Source organism: Harpia harpyja, chromosome Z (assembly GCF_026419915.1).
Source record: "Harpia harpyja isolate bHarHar1 chromosome Z, bHarHar1 primary haplotype, whole genome shotgun sequence".
Classification (NCBI taxonomy): domain Eukaryota; kingdom Metazoa; phylum Chordata; class Aves; order Accipitriformes; family Accipitridae; genus Harpia; species Harpia harpyja.
In genome coordinates, this window is record NC_068969.1 from 11,795,916 (window position 1) to 11,816,529 (window position 20,614).

Consider the following 20,614-nt stretch of genomic DNA (forward strand, 5'->3'; position numbering starts at 1 on the left):
GTGGGTTATGTCCCACCAGTGCCCAGGAACCCATCTGAAGTTGAATGCAATGAGTCCAGTTCCACTGCCAGATGCCAATGGACTATAGGTAAACAAGCAGTCTAAACAAACGCACAAAAAAACCATATAGATCATTCTTTCAGTTTTATTCTAATCTAGCCCAAGATGTTACTATAACAGAGCTTTTGTTTTACTGTAATTTTTTTTTTTTTACCTGCCAGCTTTGCTTTAAATACAGACAGAAAGGAGATAATTCAACAAGACAACAGGCTCTTTCATCTAAAACCATAAGACTCCCAGTCATAACTTCTTGGGGAAGCCTAAAATAAGGAGCAGGGAGGCACACAACAGGAGTCAATGAAAAGTAGTCTCCTGCCTGAAGCAAGCATGCTGTGCAGGGAGGAATCAGTGGCCACAATACACAGCTCCTTGGCCAAAAATGTCAGACCTGGAATGCTCCAACTATCATCCCCTCTTTGTTGATGCAACACTTTTGCATCATCAGCCACTGGACGTCTTGTCGGGATTAAAAATATTGTGGAAAGTTACTGTGTGTTTAGCAAAGAAAAAAAAAAAAAGACAGAGTCCATGTTAGAAAGGGAGGGGAAAGGAAAAGCCGAAACATGAGCTCATAAGCCTGTTATGGAGGATAAAGGCAGGCTTTGTTTTACTTTATTCATACCAAGTACGAACAAGAGACTCATCACTGTTTTGAGCTTGAACTGCAAAATTTGTTTTGTATGCAGTACTGCCAACTTTTTTTTCCTCACGTAACTAAACTACCCCTCTTTCTCAAAAATAGCTTCTGCTGATGCTCTGATCAAGTATTTAAGCCTAGATGAAATCTGTGTAACAGCAGAGACTATCGTTCCACCCATGCTATGAATTTTGACACTTCAGAAGCACATACAAAGGCATTCTTATATAGCAAAGACAAACCTTGGTTATACAAATGACTCTGTTCTGAAGTTCTCATATACACAAACAAGTTAATTAAAATTAAAATATATGAATATTTAAAAAAAAAATCACTTGGATATCTAGCCACACTAAGAGTTAGGCAACAGATATTAAATTGGAGATACTTCTTTGGACAAGAAGTATTAATTTTCTTTAAACTTTCAAATGCAGAAGTCAGGCCAAAAATACAACGCAGTGTTTAAAAAGTACAGTCTTTGGGAGATTAGAGGAAAAAAAACACTAGTAAAAAAAAGGTCTGTCCTGTGACAGAAACACTACCCATCAGTGTTATCTCTAAAAGAGCTCAAGGGTAATAGTAAAAGGCAGCAAGGGAAAGCACAGTCTGGATTCTAGTTTCTTGCTCTTAGGAAAAGGCGAAGAGGGTGGTAATTTACCATGTACAACCAAATTGTACATGAAAGTTTAAAAACAGCCAATTAAAGCTAACATTATGGAATGGAACTGAGGGTCTGAGTGGAATGCATTAGACATGCATTCCACGCAATGGCTCCAGAGTCCGCCTGCGAGGCAGATACTGTACAAAGGGTCAAGAAGTTCTTCTCAAAGGGAACCCCAGCTTTGACCAGGAGCCATGACAGCTTGCCCAAAAGATGAACATAGTGCCCAGCTGCAGAATGACATCAAGGCTGTAGAGCCAAGTAACACCTGGTCATCACCTGCATTGACAGAATACTATGGATAGAGTTTGAAAATTATGTCAGTCAAGGAAGGGCAAATCTCACTACAATTAAGAATCAAATGGAGGGGGAAAACAAAGAACAAACCCACAACGACTAACAGTAATAAACATGCCTATTTCAGTTTAAATTTCCTACACAGGTGTCTCATACATTCAGCTAGAGCTTTGCTTCTCTGTCAAGCAGTTCAATCTAGAATGACTAAAAAAGCTACCAATATCTAGTGGGAAGTTAGAAAAGAAAGAAGACTACCTCAAGTTACCAGGACTATATTACATTTAGCCTTCAGAGTCTTCTGTACTTTGGAGCATGGTAAACCCCAATTTTGATGCAAGTTTCTCAATTTCTCTGACAGTAATGCAGAAAATTGTTGCGCTGGTATTCCTGCTGCAGCATGTAACCAAATGAAAAAATATAGATAGAAGAGCAATTATATTACTCCTCATGTCATGTACTTCAACATACAACTCCATCCATATGGAAACTGGGAAATTCATTCAACTTCATGATACACAACTCTACAAGACTTCTAACACTAACACTATAATTTCCAAACCTTCACCATCTCCAAAAGCCAACAACAATTACAACCCTTACAAGAAAAGCAGTGTTGGGTCAAGAATGAAAAATATATCCACATAAAAAAAGCAAGGTTGTCCTCAAGAAAGACACCCTGCAAACGATCTCAGTTTTTATGCCAAGTTTTATTTCAAGCACCTGCATTACTACACAGCTATAGCAGTACGGCACATGGAAAGAAAGAAATCTCTAAAACAAATCAGTCCCAAACAATTAAATTAAGAATGCCAGCACTGGGGAATAGGATACTTTCATTCTCTGCACTGTGCACAGATAATCAGAGCCAGAGTAAACAGCAATATTTTGGAAGACAAATTTTTCTGGAGTCTAGCCAGCAGTCAGTTAACCTGCCTTGCTGCAATGCTGAATATTAGGTGCTTTGTTAACTTACAAATTTCAGATGAAGAGATGAGAAGCTGAAGAGCTAATGCTGCCATTAAATTGTTCTTGCTAAGGTTTTAAGAGTTAATACTGCACTACCAAGGTAAGTTTTTATATGCAAAACCACTGCAAACTTATCACTTGAAACCAACCTCAAAGTAATGATCTATTAGTTTATACTCAGTTCGCATCAACAGTTTTTAACATTCACAAAGACTGTAACTTCTGTTTGTTTTAAAAGATAAATCTGACTCGCCACTCAAATTCCAGAAAAGATTTATTTTGTACTCAGTTCTCCGGCCTTCAGTCCATGGCAGACATCAGGTCCTGCCTAACAATTCAATATCAAATCATGACAATAAGCATTCTGCATAGCTTGTCATTCCACTAAGTCACATCCCATTGTGCCAGAGAATCTTCTCCAAAGAAGCCATTATCAAGCATATCATACTATTTTATACTTCCTGCCAGACCAACAGAAGGGCTTTTGACAGTGTATTTATTTTCATTTAAATTTTTGCTGAATAGTATTACACAAGATACACACCTCATCTCAGAGTAGTCCCAAGGGGTCAACAGTCATGTAAATCTCACATCCCAGTACTTCAGGACAAAACAGCATATCCAGCATGTTATCATTTACCTAAAACGCCAATGCTACAAGCACTCCAGATATTGCAGATTGTATGGTATTTGTATTTCACATTAATACGTTCTCCACATAATTAATAGAAGTCCACTGTAATATAAAAGGTGATGCTCATTGCAAAGGAGGAAAGCAGTGCAGAGTTTAATTACTAAATAAAACTAGACACAATACTTGCCAAGATTAGAATTTATACTGTATTAAGAGGGGCCAGAATTTAATGATCTATAACCACACAGAGATAAGAGACAGTAGCAATGCTTGAGTAAATGTTTTCAACGGCATTAACAGGAGGCAAGGTGAAAAAGCTAAGCCATTAAAAAAAATTGACAGCAAAATAAGTGCTGTAAAAAGATATTCCCAAATTTCACTGGTAGAATATTAGTGTAAAAAAAAATTTTAAATGCTTTGAATTATTTACTTTATTATTTAAAAAAAGATACTCCTGTGAACAAAGCTTTGCAGCCAACTAAGGAGCAAAATATAGAACTGTTCCGAGTTTGTACTGGTTTGGACCTTAATCCTGCAAACTCCCTTACAGAGAACTCCTGCGAGGCTGCATGGATGCAGATGACCTAACTGGGCTCCGAAATGTTACTTCTACAAAGCCACAAGCTTGCACGGCACTTCACAGATAAACACAAAACAAGGCCCCAGCTTTACAAAGCTCACAGGCTAAATTTAGACCAGTTGCTCCCTAGAACAATGAAAACATTTTAATCTTGGACACAGCCAGGTTATTTTATTGCTTCAAGTTTTATACTTAGAAAAGTATAGATCTTGTGAGGTGAACATGCAGAAACCATCAACACACAAAACCAGTCCTTTTATCTCTAAAGCCCCTCATAATTCAAAAAGTTTTCTATTAGGTATTTTGAAGAATCTCAAAAGGTGAAGTTGTTCAACACAACCCTGCACAGTAATTTCACAGTACAGCTCAAATATTATATAAACCTGAACATGCTTAGATTTTCATAGATATTTCAGAATAATTCAGAGCAAGTCCTCCAGCATTTTCTCTAGGATGAATGAACAACTGAATAAAATACAAGTGTTGACTCAAAGGCACAGGCATTTTACAAGTAGTAGTGGCAGTTAGTGTAAACTAAGTTTGTGAGCAATAACATCTGTTGGTTAAGTAAATCATCACTCAAGATCAAAACCTTCATCAAGACCATAGCTGTGCTTCTGTGACCAAGAAGGGTCATCAGAAGAAAAAGTACGACAGGTCTCCCAGCTCTGCATCCCACGGTCACCCTCCTATGTTTCATTTGGTAATTAAGAACCACTACTTCTCTCCTAAAATCTAAATTTCCAAGCTAAAACAGAGGCTGACAACATCCCCAGGGAAGTGGGAAGAAAGCCTACAGAAAACAAAGTCTGCTCAGAATACACATTGCTCTGCCAAGCTCATGTGACCAGCTCTCAGGAATGCTGGCACTGCTCAAGTTATTCAGTGGAAATACGCAACAAACAGACTAAGAAACCCAGATAAACAAGAAAATAATATGGAGTGCAAAGCAGTAATGCTTCTAGTCCAAAGTCTGCCGTACCTGTAAATTTGCATTTCACTGTTTAAAAATGGAACAACGTAACCAGCACATTTCAAGAGACCACTAGTCACAGCAAAAATTAAAAGAGCAGCAGCTACAGGCACCGAGCCATCACTATCTAGCTTGGATGGGATTTTAGAAATGAAGTGCCCAGAAATCCAGCAAAACCATCCACACTTGCTAATCTAACCTCCATGATACAATTTCTCAGGTGACTAAGAGAAGAAATACCTAAGCAAGAAAACAAAACAGTATCAGAAGTATATCAAGAATATCTAAAGATTACATACTTTCCTCTTCACAGAAACCCATTCTTAGATGCTTTTGCCTTGTACAAGTTTTTTTTATATTCTTAACTATTACTTTTCACATGTTATTAAGTCTTGTTTGCAATTCACATCTTCTAGGCTCAGAGAGAACAACAGATTCCAAATTAAACTTTCTGACAGCAAGAACTAGAATTACAGAACAAGGGATGGAAAAATCAGAATGAGAATTTCATTTCAAATGAACTTAAGTAAACATGCTTCATTTGTTATCTAGCCACTTCAGTCTTCACATCAAACGATGGAATCATATAATAATAAAGAAAGAGAGGTACAAAGGAACTGTATTAAGTATATTCTTACTGACAATTTACTACAGACTTAAATTTTGTTAGAAGAGTTCATTAAAGTACTTCCAATAAATTATTTTTATTCATTATGTTTAAAATGTCACAGTTAAACTGCTTTTGAGGATAAAATTATCTTGCCATTTTGTAAAAAAATATAACATTGAAATAAAGCGTATGAAGAGGAAAAAAGGTAAGTAACTTAGGTACAGAAAATGAAATAGTCTTTAATGACTGGTCTACATGAAAGTAGAAAAAATTAGATAAAAATCATATAGATGGATTTTTTTTTCCCCTCCCTTAATAAAGTAATACTAGCATCCGTTTACATGATTTTTATCTCTAGAATGCCCTGTCAAGCAAGGTACACATTGGGGGTGGGGAGGAGACCTGACAGACCACAAGGGGGAAAAATTTTTTTTTTTTTTCTCCAATTTGCTTATTTGTAGTCACCATGTTTTAAACATGCATAATGTTCTCTGTTACTCAGAAAAATAAAGAGTTAAGTATATGATGAGAAGCTTTGCCTCTCTCAAAGAGCTAGATTCTGTTGGTCCAAGGAAAATTAAATCACAACATATCAGAGCATACAACTTTTAGGAAGGGCTTTACCAGCAAAATGAAAACTTTGAAGTTTTCAGTACCAAGAGATAGCACCAACAATCTATTCCCCCTGCAGCAGCACTGGGCAGGCAAAGAAGCCTATTTCATTTCAGTTCCATTAATAAACTAGAACTCAAGCTTGTCTACTGTTGAATCTGGAAGCAAACTGAATACATAATTTTAAAACATACAAACAAAAAACATGAAACAAATAGAAGTGAACCAAAGGCGGGTTATCTGCAACCCTACTCCCCCTGCCACAAACCACTCTACCTCACAGTTCACCAGTGCCCACCTAATTTAATCCTATCCAGCTATGACAGAAAACAAACTAGGGCAGCTTTTAACAGTACTGAGATGCTTTTTTCTTCTTCTCCCTCTTACTCATACAGGAAAGGACAACAATAAGTATCAAGAAATTGCTCTTCAACCCCATCTTGTACTGCATTGTCCCTCTTTTCCTTCTTCCTCCACTCCCCTTAAGGAAAAAAATAACAATCTTTTAATTAATTTCTGGAACTGCCAACTTATGAACATGGAGAAAAATCCATTCCAACTACGAGCTTCAAAGATCAGCCTCCTACACTGCTCATTCCCCTGCACCTGAAAGGCGCATACCATGAACAACTGATGTCAACCAGACAAAGACAAAGCCCAGAAATGGACTTCAGAACAGAATTTCTGAAAGTTCTAAAGGGGGGGGGGGGGGGGGGGGGGAAGCTCGTATCTTCCACTTTTCTTCAAAAAAATCAGGTAAGATTATCAGATTATCATTAAAAACAACGCCAAGGCCATAAATCCCTCTCCACTGCTTTCTTGCGTGTTCTTACATGGCAAGCAAAAAACACATCTGAAATTGCCAGGCATCAGACAAATTCAATAAACCAACACTATCTCTAACTGTAAATGCATCACTAAGATAAACGAATGCATAATTGAAGAGTACTAATCACTGCTTAATGAAAAGCTGGAATCACTAAGAAAGAATACAGCCTTGGTGATTAAAGCTCTTTTTTCTTTAGTTGCTCAGAGCTAACAGAAGGAGAGAGAGAGATTACAACTCAGGCATTTAAAATATTTTGCAATGATCACTACCACTTCGCAGCAAACCATATTTTCCAGAACGTATTTAATTTTAAAAAACTAGCTTGATAGGCTATTTTGCTGACCTACTACAAAGTCATGTCTGCCACCTATAAGCTAGTGCCCAAGCATCCTGTATTTCAATCATAACTGTCAACTGCACAACACGCTGCTTCTTATGGCAAGTTCTGACAAACATACTGTTTCAGCTGAGCTGATCTTGGCTTTTATTGCATCTATACTGTACTATGCTTCTGATCCCTAAATTAATTATTTTTTTGGTTTTTTAGGGAACATCAGACCCGAGGTTAGCATCCTCTTAGCAGAAACACATTTCTCATTCACAGAACTTATTTATTCCACTTCTGAACAAACAGTGCATAAAAGGGAACTTACACAGGCTGCGACAAAAGTACAAATCTTTCATGGAAAGCGTAACAGCTTCCAAATAGAGTAACAACATCCTCAAAATACATGCATTTTGATGATTTCATCCGGGTGAACTACTTTGTTCCAACTGCTCCTATATGAGCCTATAAGTTACTGCAAAAACTTTTAAAACAGTATGCATAAGCTTTGAAAGGATACTGTCAACTAATTTAAATTTCACATTAGTTAACTCTGTTTTTACCTAGGATTGACTCAATGATATGCAAAAACATACAAAAAAAAAATCCATAAACCTGACATCACTTTACATGTGGTCTACAGTCTTCTTAGCTACAGTCTACCATTTTCTTAATGGGACAAAAATAAAGATCTTTAAAATTCAAGGGGAAAAGAAACAGGTGCAGTAACCAAAATAACTTTCAACCACTGCATCAATTTGACTTTTTTGTTTGTTTGTTTAGAAACAGTGTTGTTCTTTTAAAAGAAGTTAAGGACTCGCTGGTTTCTTGGTGCAGGGTGGGTAATGGATAGAAGGGCTTGTGTTTCTAAAAAACAAAAGTTTAATTTATCTTCACATTTGATTTGTTTGGCTTTAAATTACAACAAAGAAAACATTAAACTCCTCAAAAGCAGTGCTGGCTATTACTAGAATAATCAATTATTTCATACAGTAAATAAAGCTTCAAAACAAAAACACATTTAGGGACACATAGTGAAAAAACACCCAAACACCCCCACACACACAATTTGTTAGCAAATACAGTTCCATAATGAAAACATATCTGGAGATGAACTTTCTGTAAAGACTGGATTTTCAACCACTGGTTTGGGTTTGGTTTTTTTTAAAGAATTTAGCTTAAGTTCAAAACTCTTTCCTTCCCTTAACCAAAAGAATATTTTCTCCATGCAAAGTTTGGTACAGTTCAATTTAATCAAATAAACATTTTTTTAATATTGCCCCTAGATGCACTATACAGCACCACAGACAAGTGAATCTCTTTCCACAAGATATTCCAGTTAAATAGCAATTTTGGACAGAAAAAGCTAGCATTACTGGATATCATAATACACACCAGAGAGGGTAAAGGGAGAGTTCAATTACAAACATATGGGTAAACATCACCAGCCACCACAACTTTATCACAGCACTCAAAACAATGGGAGGATCTCAGTTGTTAGTCAGGTGAAAAGTCTACTCAGGGAAAGAAATACACGTTGGTCCCTACCACACAGCAAGCAAATTAGAAGAACAAAACTATTTCTTTAAACAACTTCCTTAGGGATGCCCGACTTGTGACTTTTGAACATTTAGCAATACTGTTATTACACCATACACAAAGATAACTATTATCAACAATTATTTCAAGCTTTTTATTATGGATTTTATTTATATGTAAACACATGCATACAATTTTGGTGTAAAAACTCGCTTTTCAGGCTTTAAGGTATTTTAAAATGACACATATTATCATATTATCTGAATCTATAATATTGCCAGACAGCAGCCAAAGTTTCAGTGTTATATGCCCAAAGCTGGTCCGTTAGGTGAACAGCACTGCTGACACTTGGGATTTTTTTTGTTGTTGTACTTTTCAATACTCTGAACTGAATGCTCATTGTCTTACTGATATCATGGAAAGATTCTGATGCTGAGTGCTTTTAAGAATGATGATGTTTGGGGGTTTCTTTAGTCTCTAAATGCAGCTAGAGACTTAAAATTAAGTACCATTTGAACCATTTTTCTTATTCTCTGATTAAACGCCTCTTGGTCAGTTCTTCCAACATCTTTAAATGATAGTTCATAAATTAGAACAAGCTCCAAAAATTTTGTACTTAACACACAGTACATGATTTTTTCATAAATCTTCAAAGAAGTTAGGGGAGAGTATGGTTCCAAAGTTGCATACATATAGAACTGCACAATAAAGTCAGTAATACAAAATACTTACCTGAATATTTCTATCACAGCAACACTGATGCATATGTATATCCTAATTTTGCAGACTCGGGCAAGCTACCTCTATAAAATTGTGCGCAATTTTTTCATATCCACATTCAGACACACTTACATTCAGTTCCTCCACAACCAGCACTACCATACTGGTGTAATCATTCAAGCTGCTGAACACCTTCAGTAAACACTGAAGCGTGAGTAAGGGTTAACAGTAACACTTGCTGGTAAGTCCTAAGCCCTTTGCAATATGGGGAAGACGCAAGTCCAGCACTATTTCATGGCTGCACTAAGTTAGGAGCTTACCCTTGAAACAGATCATTCACAGAAGCTTACCTCAACCCACATTTACTATTTCCCCTTCTCTCCTATTCCAACAGATGACCAAAACACACGAGCTGCTACCACTCTCCTGATTGAGAGGTAGTAATCATCTGACAGTGGATGACTGCCGAACGAGAGCAGCACAAACCCCACAGAGGACTGTGGCCACTATTACTTTAGATATATACTTTGAGCCACACTTTAAATCACTTCACATACTAGAATATCAGCATGGATAACCACTGCCAGAACATGACACAGAATCCCCTGAAGTCAACCACAGGTTCAGGTAATCATGACCTCCCTTTTTACAACATAAATGCATAATTTCCGCACCCCTCTTTGATGAAGGGACCACAGACTTAAAAAGAGGAAACAATTACAGTCATTAGAATTTCACCCAAGCATGAGATTTAATCTCAGGCCATGGTCTTGCCAATGGCTGTGGGGGTCTCAATGGAGACAAAATTGCTCTGTGGGAGAAAAAAATGCCTCGATGATGACATTAGTCAGCAAGAGAGACTGAGCTTTGTCTTCCATCCAACAGCACAGTTAAATACAAGGAAACCATTTTCCCTCCCCCTCTTCTTGATCCTAAAAAAGAAAACTACAATAATTTTGCTTCTTTCTCCGAAATGCAGTTTTTGCATGCTTTGGAAACTTTCTTCTCCAAAGCAATACTGCTGGAAGGGAAGTCTTTAATATAAGAAAAGTAGATTTAAACATGAATAAACATCTATGACAAAAAGACATTTCCCCTTGCCTATCCTGGTTAATATAATTGCACAGTTCTATCAACAATTCTCAAACACTTCTATAGCTTTTCCTTACCCAACAGGTTCTCAAAGACCATTTCAAATTTTACATATACACGAATCATCTCTAAAATATGCTCACCTGCTCTACAATACATTTGAAGGAAATATAAGACCAGTAAAACTTTGCCAAACAAGTCAAGGTTCCACAATTAAAAAGAGCACCTGAGATCTGAGAGTACCAGCTACTCTTATATGCCAACCATATGTTGCATCCCAAATAGGACACAAAATAAAGGAAAACTTTGGCACAGAAGACAATAAAGTGCTACAGTGGATTCGATTAAATACACTTTTCTGGCACTGCAGAAAAAGCAGATCTGCAGTGGACAACACAATATTCATGATCCTTCTATGGCATGAAGTAAAAGAGTAAGAAGTTCTTAAACAAAACCATAAACCCAAATGAATCATCTCTTCTCTAGAACCTGAGTGGCCTGGATTCTTACTCAGGTCAACTTTTCCTATAAATCTCAAAATTCAAACTTTACTACCCCTTATCATCCTTTAGCCCCACAATGCTCCTGAATACAATTTATTAATTTTTGTTTAAGCTATCCTCTCTATTCCATTTCCTTTTCTTCCACTATTCACCAACTCATTCTCCTGTTACATTCAACATATATATATATATTCGTTTGTCTGGTTGCAACCACCCTTAGTGCTGGTAATGCTGATAATTACAATCTAATGTAGAATTAATCAGCTTAAGTTTGAAACAGAGATTGTAATTCAAATTGGAAGCCAACACTAACCATTTCATGTTCACTCGAAGAGATTAGATAGGCTGTGCAAGAACATTTTGGTAGAATAACTGATAAGGAGATGGGAAATAAGAATTATTGGTATTTACTTAGCCTGAAATGCTTTTTGGAAGCAAACAGTTTAAAGGAAGCACTTCAGAATGGCTATTAAATCTGAATTTTACAGATAGCACAGAGAATATTTTCTCACAGAATGCACTGTATCTTTGCAATCATAGCTATCGTACGAGCTGTTCAAGTCTTTCTTTGCAGGAGCTCTCACTCAATTTTGCTCCGTTATGAGCTGTGACCCACAGAACACAATGCATTCAAGAATCCAGCTGGAAGTTACCACCACAGAACATCTGTCCTTGCTTTTCAGCTTGCCAGGCCAAACTTAGGGTTCCCAGACAGAAAACAACTAGCTGCCACAAAGAGGAACAACTTTTTATTCCACTTAACGGACTTTAACAATGACAATGTGGGGGTTTGGTTTGCTTGCTTAGCTAGAAGATGTCGCATGTCTGCTTTACAATTGTAACCTAGATTTTTCTATCTGCATTTTGTTTTTCTAGGGGTTTTGATACACATTACTTTACAACAGTCATCCAAGAACATACATTATTACTTCTAGTACAAACAAAAAAAACAGAGAAACGTATTAAGGAAGCTAAGTTCATGGCTCCATCAAGCTAAACTAGCTATTAGAAGTGGGTTCTATACAAAAGCAATGTATCATTCAACTTATATCCAGCATCTACTAATTGAAGACAACTTCTAAATCAAGCTGCAGAACAAATACAGTAGAACCTCATTAAGCCAGTTTGTTGATTAGTAGACCACTGAATTGCTAAATTGCACTATTTAGCAAGCAAACATATCCATCATCAGTAAAAATATTACTTTGAAAAATGTGCTTTAAATTTATTTTGACAAGGGTAATTTTAACTATAAACATGCTTCATATTTTACAGCAATTTGTTCTAGATTTTATGCAGGTATTTATAAGACTTCACTACATTAGCTGATATTTAAAAACATCTAAAAATGGATTAATAAAGCTTGACCACTCTCCCAAACAGCTTAGAAAACAATTTCAAGCAAGGAGAAACGTGAAGCAAAAGTGAAATGAAAGGGCACGTGGTTATTTGATGAATGCTTGCACACAGTATGATGGAACAAAGAAATTCTGTTTTTAAATCAATAGAAAGAATGATCAAACAGACTTAGTACCATTTCAGTGCTTGGTTATTATGTTTTCCTGAGAAGCTGTCAGGTTTTTTGTCAAATAATGAAGTGTGAATTAGCAGTTTTGTTGTATCCAAACAAGTATGCAAACAACCACTCAAAAGCTTTGTAGAAAAATTGTCCTATATTAGCAAGAGACAATTTAACATTCAAACAAGGTTCAATAAAGCCATTCTTGTTTAACAATCTACATTTAAGATTGAGAATTCAATTATAAATCACATCTTCAGAACAAGATATGCGCTTTTTTTTTTTTAACTGAACACAGGAAACAGTACATTTCTGACAGGATCCTAACAAGAAGTAAAAGAGAATGTGATTATTCACCATAACTTTTAAGATGAGAAGACAATGGTTCTCTTGCTCCCTTTTAAACTTTTCAACCCATGAAAGGAAAGGGAGACTCTTCCTGCTTTGCTCTCTCATATTACTTAAAAGTTGATGTATAGTTTAGGAGCTTGTTGAACCTGTGTAACTTTAATAGGGAAATGGGCTTCAAGTCAAAAAAGCACAAGAGGGCATAGAATAGAAATAGTAGCAACCAAGTAGACCAGTCTCACTGTCACATCACTCGAAAAGCAATAATACACACAGAAATGAGAAGTGATACATAATAAATGGAAAGTTAGAACCATTAAAGTATTATACAGATTGATAAAAATTCCACATGGAGACCACTATTTTAAAAGTACCCCGATACACACAGAGAAAACAAGTTTCATTCTACTCAACTACTTTTGTTCGGTTATTAAATGATATGGGGTAATGGGGAAAGAAATAAAAGAATTGCGTACACTAAATTCCATGGTTCCCACATCGCCAATTGCTTTACAGGTTAAACTAGATAAACTTTCCATAAATGTAAAATTAAAAAAACAGCCCTTTCTATGTGGATGAAGAGTCATATCACTCATATGCAACTTCAGTGAAAACCAGTTGTTTTGTCTCACCTGTGTTACTTGCATCTCACATAATGCATAAGACAACACCTGATATGTTTTTATTGCTTAAGGTATAAAAAACACTGTCCAAATTGCAGATGAAATAAGACTAACCTTCCTTAAAACACAGAGGATATTTTCTTCAGCAATGGGAAATTAAGCCACAGTTGCATTCCAAATCTTCTACTTAATTCTGTTTCGATTCAAAGTAAGGTCACTGCATCCACTCTGACCTGTTACCCTATGTACTTATCATTAAGATCCTGCATTGTAAGCAAATACTGCCCTCTTGTGCACTGTAATATCCACTAGACAAAGTTGCACTTTGGGGGTTGGGGAGAGGGGAGATTTTAGAGCAGCAGTATTTTTGTACCAGCTGCCTTTTCTTTATGCATAGGTCCTTAATTTAAAAAGTGGCTTTCATTTAAAGTGTCAAAAATACTCCTTTGTCAGACACCTATCAGGCACCAGCCAAATTACATAAACTAAAAAAAACCGACACTGTTTCAATTTCAAGAGAAAAAGTGTTTTCATTTACGGAAATAAAGTTTATTTATTTGCATTTTTAATACAAAGCAATGTCAGCAATTTACAAGCACCGTGAACCCAACAAGTTTAATAGGGTTTAGAAAACATTCATATTAGTGCTAGTTGAATTCTCTTGGCCCATAAGTACTTCCCTAACATCAACCACTACTTCAAGGCTTGTGAATATGAATTACATGAGTTGTATTTTAATATTTTTTCACCAGAACAAGGTTCATTATTATGTTATTCTCACTTCAAGCTGGCAGCCAAAGTCCTCAAGCCCCTCCAGTGACTTCTCTCTGACCAGAACAGTATCCACTGAACAACACAAGGCACTCTTTCCTCCAGAGAACAGGTCTCCCTTTAACATATGTACTCAACAGCAAGAGGCTTCCACATAAATTTAAGTCATCCATATATACACTCTACAACTATAAAACTCTACTTGTTTTTTCTATTCTGGATGAGTGAACAAGAACTGTATCTTCACAAAGGTGTCAACAAGCAAAAGCTGACACTGACAGAAGTGTGTTGACACTGACAGAAGTGTCTTTTCATCATAGTAATGCAAAGGTAACCCAGAGTTTACAAATCCTCTCAAAAGCTTAAAACAAACTCAGCAAAACAACTAATTGTGATAAAAATACTTTTTTTGTGTGTGCTATGTTAATGTTACAAATAATCTGCATCTGATCGAATTTGAATGCTGGTAGCAAGACCACATTTCCCTCGATCTCCCAAGACTGTTTTCATTGTACTCATTTGCATCAGCAAGACATGCTTTTGCTATGCTCATTTCCCCCTCCCCAAGCTCCTGTGCAAGTTCAAAAGTCTTGGCCCCTCCAATGTACCAGGTATGAATTAATACCCTTCCTTAACAGAACACAGCAGCAAAGTGGAAACAGACACTGGCAAGGCAGTTTTCTTTGAAAGGAACTGCAGGGACAAATGGTGACAATGAAGCTCTAGTTATAAAGTAAAAAGGTCGAAGGTTCAGACAGGCATAAGGATTACAAAACTACAAGTTTGTCAGAATTCCCCCCTGCCCCAGTTTAGACAACCGGGGTCAAGCAGTAGCTCTCCAATTAAAACCCTATAAGGCTACTCTGTCCTTTGAACTTCATAGAGAAAAAAGACAACTTTCTTTTTTAGAAGTTCTTTTGAGGACCCATCTCAAAATCAAACAGATAAAGGGCATCTGACAACAGCTCACATAAAACAAACACTGCAGTATCCCTTCACTGTGTGCATGGCGGGGGGGGGGAAGCTAGGATGAGGTAATCGTGTTCTTCTGTATTAGTGTGCTGACCCTTTGTAGGGCATGAAATTAACCATCAGCAAGTAAAAAATCTGCTACTAGTTAAACTACTTTGCTACGCAAAGTGGTCTTAAAATGAAATATGGGGATTGAATTTCTTCTGGCAGATTAACTCATATAACCTCTCTGCAGGCATCCCTTATTGCTGAACTCATTTGAGAAACCGTTCCAGACCCTACTGGATGCATAGGTCTGCGACAAACAAATGTAAAAGCAACTCTTACTATACTTTGATGACATTAACATCAGCTTTGTGGAAGATCACAGCGCCAAAGGTTAACAAAAGAACAGAAGCTTAAAAAAAAAAAAAGCAACACAGGACTGTGACAGAAACTACCCCATCTCAGTGTGAAATTTTAACAAAACACCACTCCATCTCTATAGCAATAGAACCAAGCAGTAATGATAAAAACAGCAGTATTGCATTTTGCAGTCATTCATTCAGTGCACAAAGCAAGCATAAGGCTGATATGTGGGGGCTTCTCACTGCTTGTGACAAGCTAAAGAATTGACCCCTAAAATTCAGTTATTCAGGTTTGTTTTCTCTGTTTAGCAAGTCAAATATGAAGGGCTGTAAATACAGTATTTGTTGCATCGCTTGATACATGATAGACAGACAAGGTCCTGCTAGAGCACAGGAAAAGTCTTGAAATTATTGTAAAATAGACTTCTGTTTTGCTGATCAAAAGAATAAGACAAAAAGAAATACATGACACAGTCCAAGCCATACAGCTATCCACAATAACTTAATACCTTCCTGCCACATCAGACACACAAGAGTCTGCTGTTGAAGAATAAACCAGTATGTTTTAAATACAAGTGAAAGCCATGATGTAGTAAGTCAAGCGCCTATCATTTATTCCATTCTAACCTTGACTATCACCTTCCAGCTACAACTTTAAGAAAGCATCTTGGGTGGAACTGTCTGCAACATTTCCATTTCCCAGCATGCAGGTAAAAAAAAAAAAAAAAAATCTTTTGATTTAACATTTGATATGTTTTGTTTTCAAGGACAAGCTTTGCAAGAAAGATGTAACCACACAGAATGAAATATGACTTCCATTTTCCATTCCATTTGGTTACTGCTGAAATATTCTGCATTCATTTAATCCTAAGGTATTGTCTCTAAATAAGCATCTTGTGAGTGACTGTGAGAAGTATTTGCAAGGTCAAGCACTACCTGGTATAGCATGATAAAAATGCAATACTAGATTCAGCCATGAAAAAATCCACTGCAAGAATTAGCTAGATACAGAAATATGTTAAAGAATGGTAAATAGTATCATTTAATCTGTAAGCAGATTTATCAGCTTTGTACAGCAAAGGAATTAACCCTTAGAGCACTCTGGGAGCACAGAAAAGATGACAGAGAAGTTGGAATTGGACTAGAAGATAGCCTGTGACATCACTGATGAGAATGGCACCCTGGAAGAGAAAAGCTGAGATTTAAAAGAAAAATCCAAACCAAAAAATACTGGCTTCCCTTGTGAAGCCAGTAAGGAACTCCTCAGAAGGAACTCCTTGAGCTAGTTGCCTTGTGGGAGACCTGACTGAATAATGCTGGTGCTACCCAGCCACAGCAGACAGCGTTTCCGTAAGACAGGGTCACTCAAAGGGGGAGCCAACTAGTTTACGCCACCTTCAATTAAAAGAAAAGGGAGCTTCAGACAGTAAGAGCATGCAATAACATACTTTCACACCTGTAGCTTCTACTGCAAAACCTGCATGCACATGACTAACATATGAGAAGGCTACTTCAGAGCCCTCTGGAGTTGTCACTCCACCTTCTGATTCCTTGCATCCAGCTCCCTTTCCCACGGCCTCCTGTCTCTAGCTTTTCTGTAGGTTAACTCACATCTACAGCTATCACAGGACAATTTCAGAAGAGCAGTATTTTAGAGGTGTGAGAAATCTGAGGTGCAGAATAAATGTAGGAAGATAAAGTACTTTGCACTTACATTTTATTTAAAAACCTTATATATAGAAAAAATCTGTAGTAACAGGGAAATCACAGACTATAAAAAAAAGAAAAAAGTAGTAGCATTCCTGGTTGCAAAAAAAACGCTTGGAATGGTGAACCCTGAACACTCATGACTAGGAAGCAGGTGAAAACAACTTAAATTTTTAAAGTATCATTATCTGGGTGGCCTGGCTTTCCATTTCTGAAGAGCTGGAAAAGTTGGCAATATTGAAATAGTGACACCTAAACACTGAAGGATGTATCCTGTTACACAAGATATGCTATACATCAGTTTGAGTTTCACCAAACCACACTAAAACTGTAAACACCTAAATAGTCCCACAGGTACAGATCAGGTTTTATCAAGGTTTCACGTTTTAAACCTGGTCATAAAAAAAAAAAACATCCACTATCAAGAAGAAAACCGAAATTTCTAACTCTTGAAACCAAGTATTAACACAATACTGCATTTTCTCTACAACTCTTTCTTAATACATAGAATTGCAGTAAGTCACACTAATCAAATGTTTTCACTAAGACACATAGTCTTGTATAACTGGAACTAAGAGAATCTGACATGCTTATGTGTCTGATTCGCTACCTGTAAAGAATCATGTTTGCTGGGAAGAAAACTCTATCATGCCATCTAGTCCAGTCCACTGCCCACATTTGCTTCTTCTCCCAACATGGCCTATCAATAAGGAAATCTGATTAACTTATTCAACCAATATGGACAGCTATGACTAAATGCTTTGAAGTTCTTAATAAAAACAATAGGAAGCAACAAGAAGCCTATGTATTAAACAATCACCCTAGATAAGCATTAAAGTGATAAAAGCAGCTGTTTTTCCAAGTTTTCCCATGTCCTCTTCATGAGAAAGTTTACCCCACTCAGATTAGCTGTTTCTGGCAGAAAGGAACATCTAACTACAAGTCACTCTTCAGTACATCCAAGAAAAGTTACCATTTGCCAAGGTAAACTTTGTTCTTTAGAACATAATGAGGTGCTTGCAATTACTTAAGAATGATAGCTGACTGTAAAGTACAAAAGAAGACCAAAAGACCATAGGTTTCTCCAACTGAGCACACAGCCACTCCTCCCATGCAGCTGTAGAGCACACATTAATGGTACAGACCACTTTACTGCTGTCGAAATCAAGAAACAGATAAATGTTTATTATCCAACCTAAAAGAAATACAAACAATACAATGCAGTTACTGCTAACACCATTTACAAATACTACATCTGTTCAAAAGGGGGTTAAGCCATACATCCTGAAAAGTAACTTGGTCTGAACCTCAGTCTAGCTGAGAAGAAATATACTGCATTACAAAACTACCACCTAGTTGACACCAAAGAGACACTAGCAGAGGAAATGCATAGGAACTTAACTTTCAGAGGTCCCTGTAGTTGCAGTTTACCAACCTGTGACTACTTTAAACAGCCTGCAGCTGCAACTCCATTATATCCTTAGTCAAGCACCAACCACCTCTTAACTCTTTTCATAAGAGATGGAAGGGGGAGGTGTTATTTCTCATAGAACAAGGTGCACTAATTTAAAATGAGCTCTAATGCAAACCAGATTAACCTTCCTATATCATCTACGAAGACTAAAACGGAAAGTTACTAAAATCCACAAAATTATTTCTAAACGTAAGATTATCATTTTAGAACTCCCCAGTCTCTCCAAGACAAAAGTTCGGCACGAGCCTGTCCAGCAAGCACGCCACAGCTCTCAACCACAGGGAATATCAAACTCCGACAGCTTTAACAAAAGAGAAAATAGAAATTAATACTGCCCTTAAAAACCACAAACACAAGGTCTCCGTACACAATAAAGAAAACTTTCTTTTCAAGTAAGCGTAAGAAAACCGAGCAGGCCTGACCGTCCGAACAATTCACGGTTACAAACTGCTTTTCTACGAGTACTGGCGTTTTATTGGAGGGACAATTACGAAGAAGCACAACAGAGTCCGGAGGCCTGCGAAAAACCTGACGCCCCGACTCACGCCTTCCACTCGGCGGGCACGGCCAGGCAGCCAGAGACCCCGGCGCCCCGACTAGCACAAGGGAAGCTCCCAGCACAGACACGCTCAGGCGGGCTGGGACAGCCCCGCTCGCCTCACGGCGGGAAGCCGGGACCTCGCCGAGGGCTGGGGCGCCCCGAGGCACCGGGACGGCCCCGCCGCGGCGCCCCGAGAGGCGCGGCAGCGCCCCGGCGGGGGGCCTCTCCGCCACCGGGGCGGGCAGGGGTGGCCACCCCCGCTCCCCCCCCCCCCCTTACCGCCGATGATGGTGCGGATGAGGGAGGCGTGCCCCGGGCAGTCGACCAGCGTGAACTGGAGCTCGCCGGGCCCCGGGCCCAGCTGCGGCGGGAGGGCGGTGCGCAGGCAGGAGAAGCCCAGGTCCAGCGTGATGCCCCGCGCCCGGCTCTGCGGCGCCCGGTCGAAGGCGGCGGTGGAGCCGGTGGTGCTCAGCGCCCGCGCCAGCGCCGTCTTCCCGCTGTCGATGTGGCCCAGGACGCCCACGTTCACGTTGAGGACGCGGGGCGCCGCGGGCCCGGCGGCCATGACGGCGCTGCACCCGGCCGGTCCGTCCCAACAGCGCCCCTGCGGCAACGCGGGCCCCGCCGCTGCCGTTCCGCGTTGCCGCGGCCGCCGCCTCAGCCCCGGGCGGCGGGAAAACCCGTCGCTGCCCCGCCGAGCTTACAGTCGGGAGGAACGCGAAGCCTGAGAGAAACGCGGCCTCCCCCCCGCGCGGGGCAGCTCCGCCACGCAGCGCGGGCACCCACGTCCCTCCACACGTGGGAGCGCGCTAAAATACATGTTAAGCGCGTTGCCTCAACGGCGGGCACCCCCAGGGGTGACCCAGAAAGGCAAAAGAGCGGTCAAAGCCATCTTCAGCGCATATTCGGCAGCCGTGCCGGCAGGGATGAAAACCCCCCAAGCCCTGACAAAGAGCCCTGCCTCACCTCTCAGCACCCGCTTGCGGGCGTCCACCACCCACGCACTGCCTCTGCCAGGCCCCCTGGCCCAGGCCTCCTCATCTAGGAGAGGCAATTAAAGCAGTTTGCTTTGATGGCCACACACCTAGCAGCTGATGCCCCCTCCCCAGGTGCGTGCCTGGGGCTCCTCGGGGCCAGGCCTGACCGCCGGAGGAGGGAGCCAAGGGCACCGGCTGCAGAGAGCCCCTGGGGAAAGGGTTATTGTAACTGCCCCTGCGGCACCGGCACTCTGCTCTCATCTTGCCCACACTAATTAGGCACTGTAGGGTGAGTCG

At 39.2% G+C, this 20,614-nt stretch overlaps 1 protein-coding gene across 2 annotated transcripts in view; it reads right to left on the minus strand.

Moving 5' to 3' along the window:
• Positions 1-19,953, minus strand: part of EEFSEC (eukaryotic elongation factor, selenocysteine-tRNA specific) — a 129,334-nt gene extending 109,381 nt beyond the window's left edge. Inside the window, exon 1 of one of the 2 annotated variants that reach the window (XM_052776856.1) lies at positions 19,620-19,950. In XM_052776856.1, the coding sequence (XP_052632816.1) occupies positions 19,620-19,905 (286 nt within the window). In that variant the 5' untranslated portion in view covers positions 19,906-19,950. Of the gene's footprint in view, positions 1-19,619 lie in introns of both variants that reach the window. The other variant, XM_052776858.1, reaches the window with a different exon arrangement.
• Between the last annotated feature and the right edge of the window lie 661 nt (positions 19,954-20,614).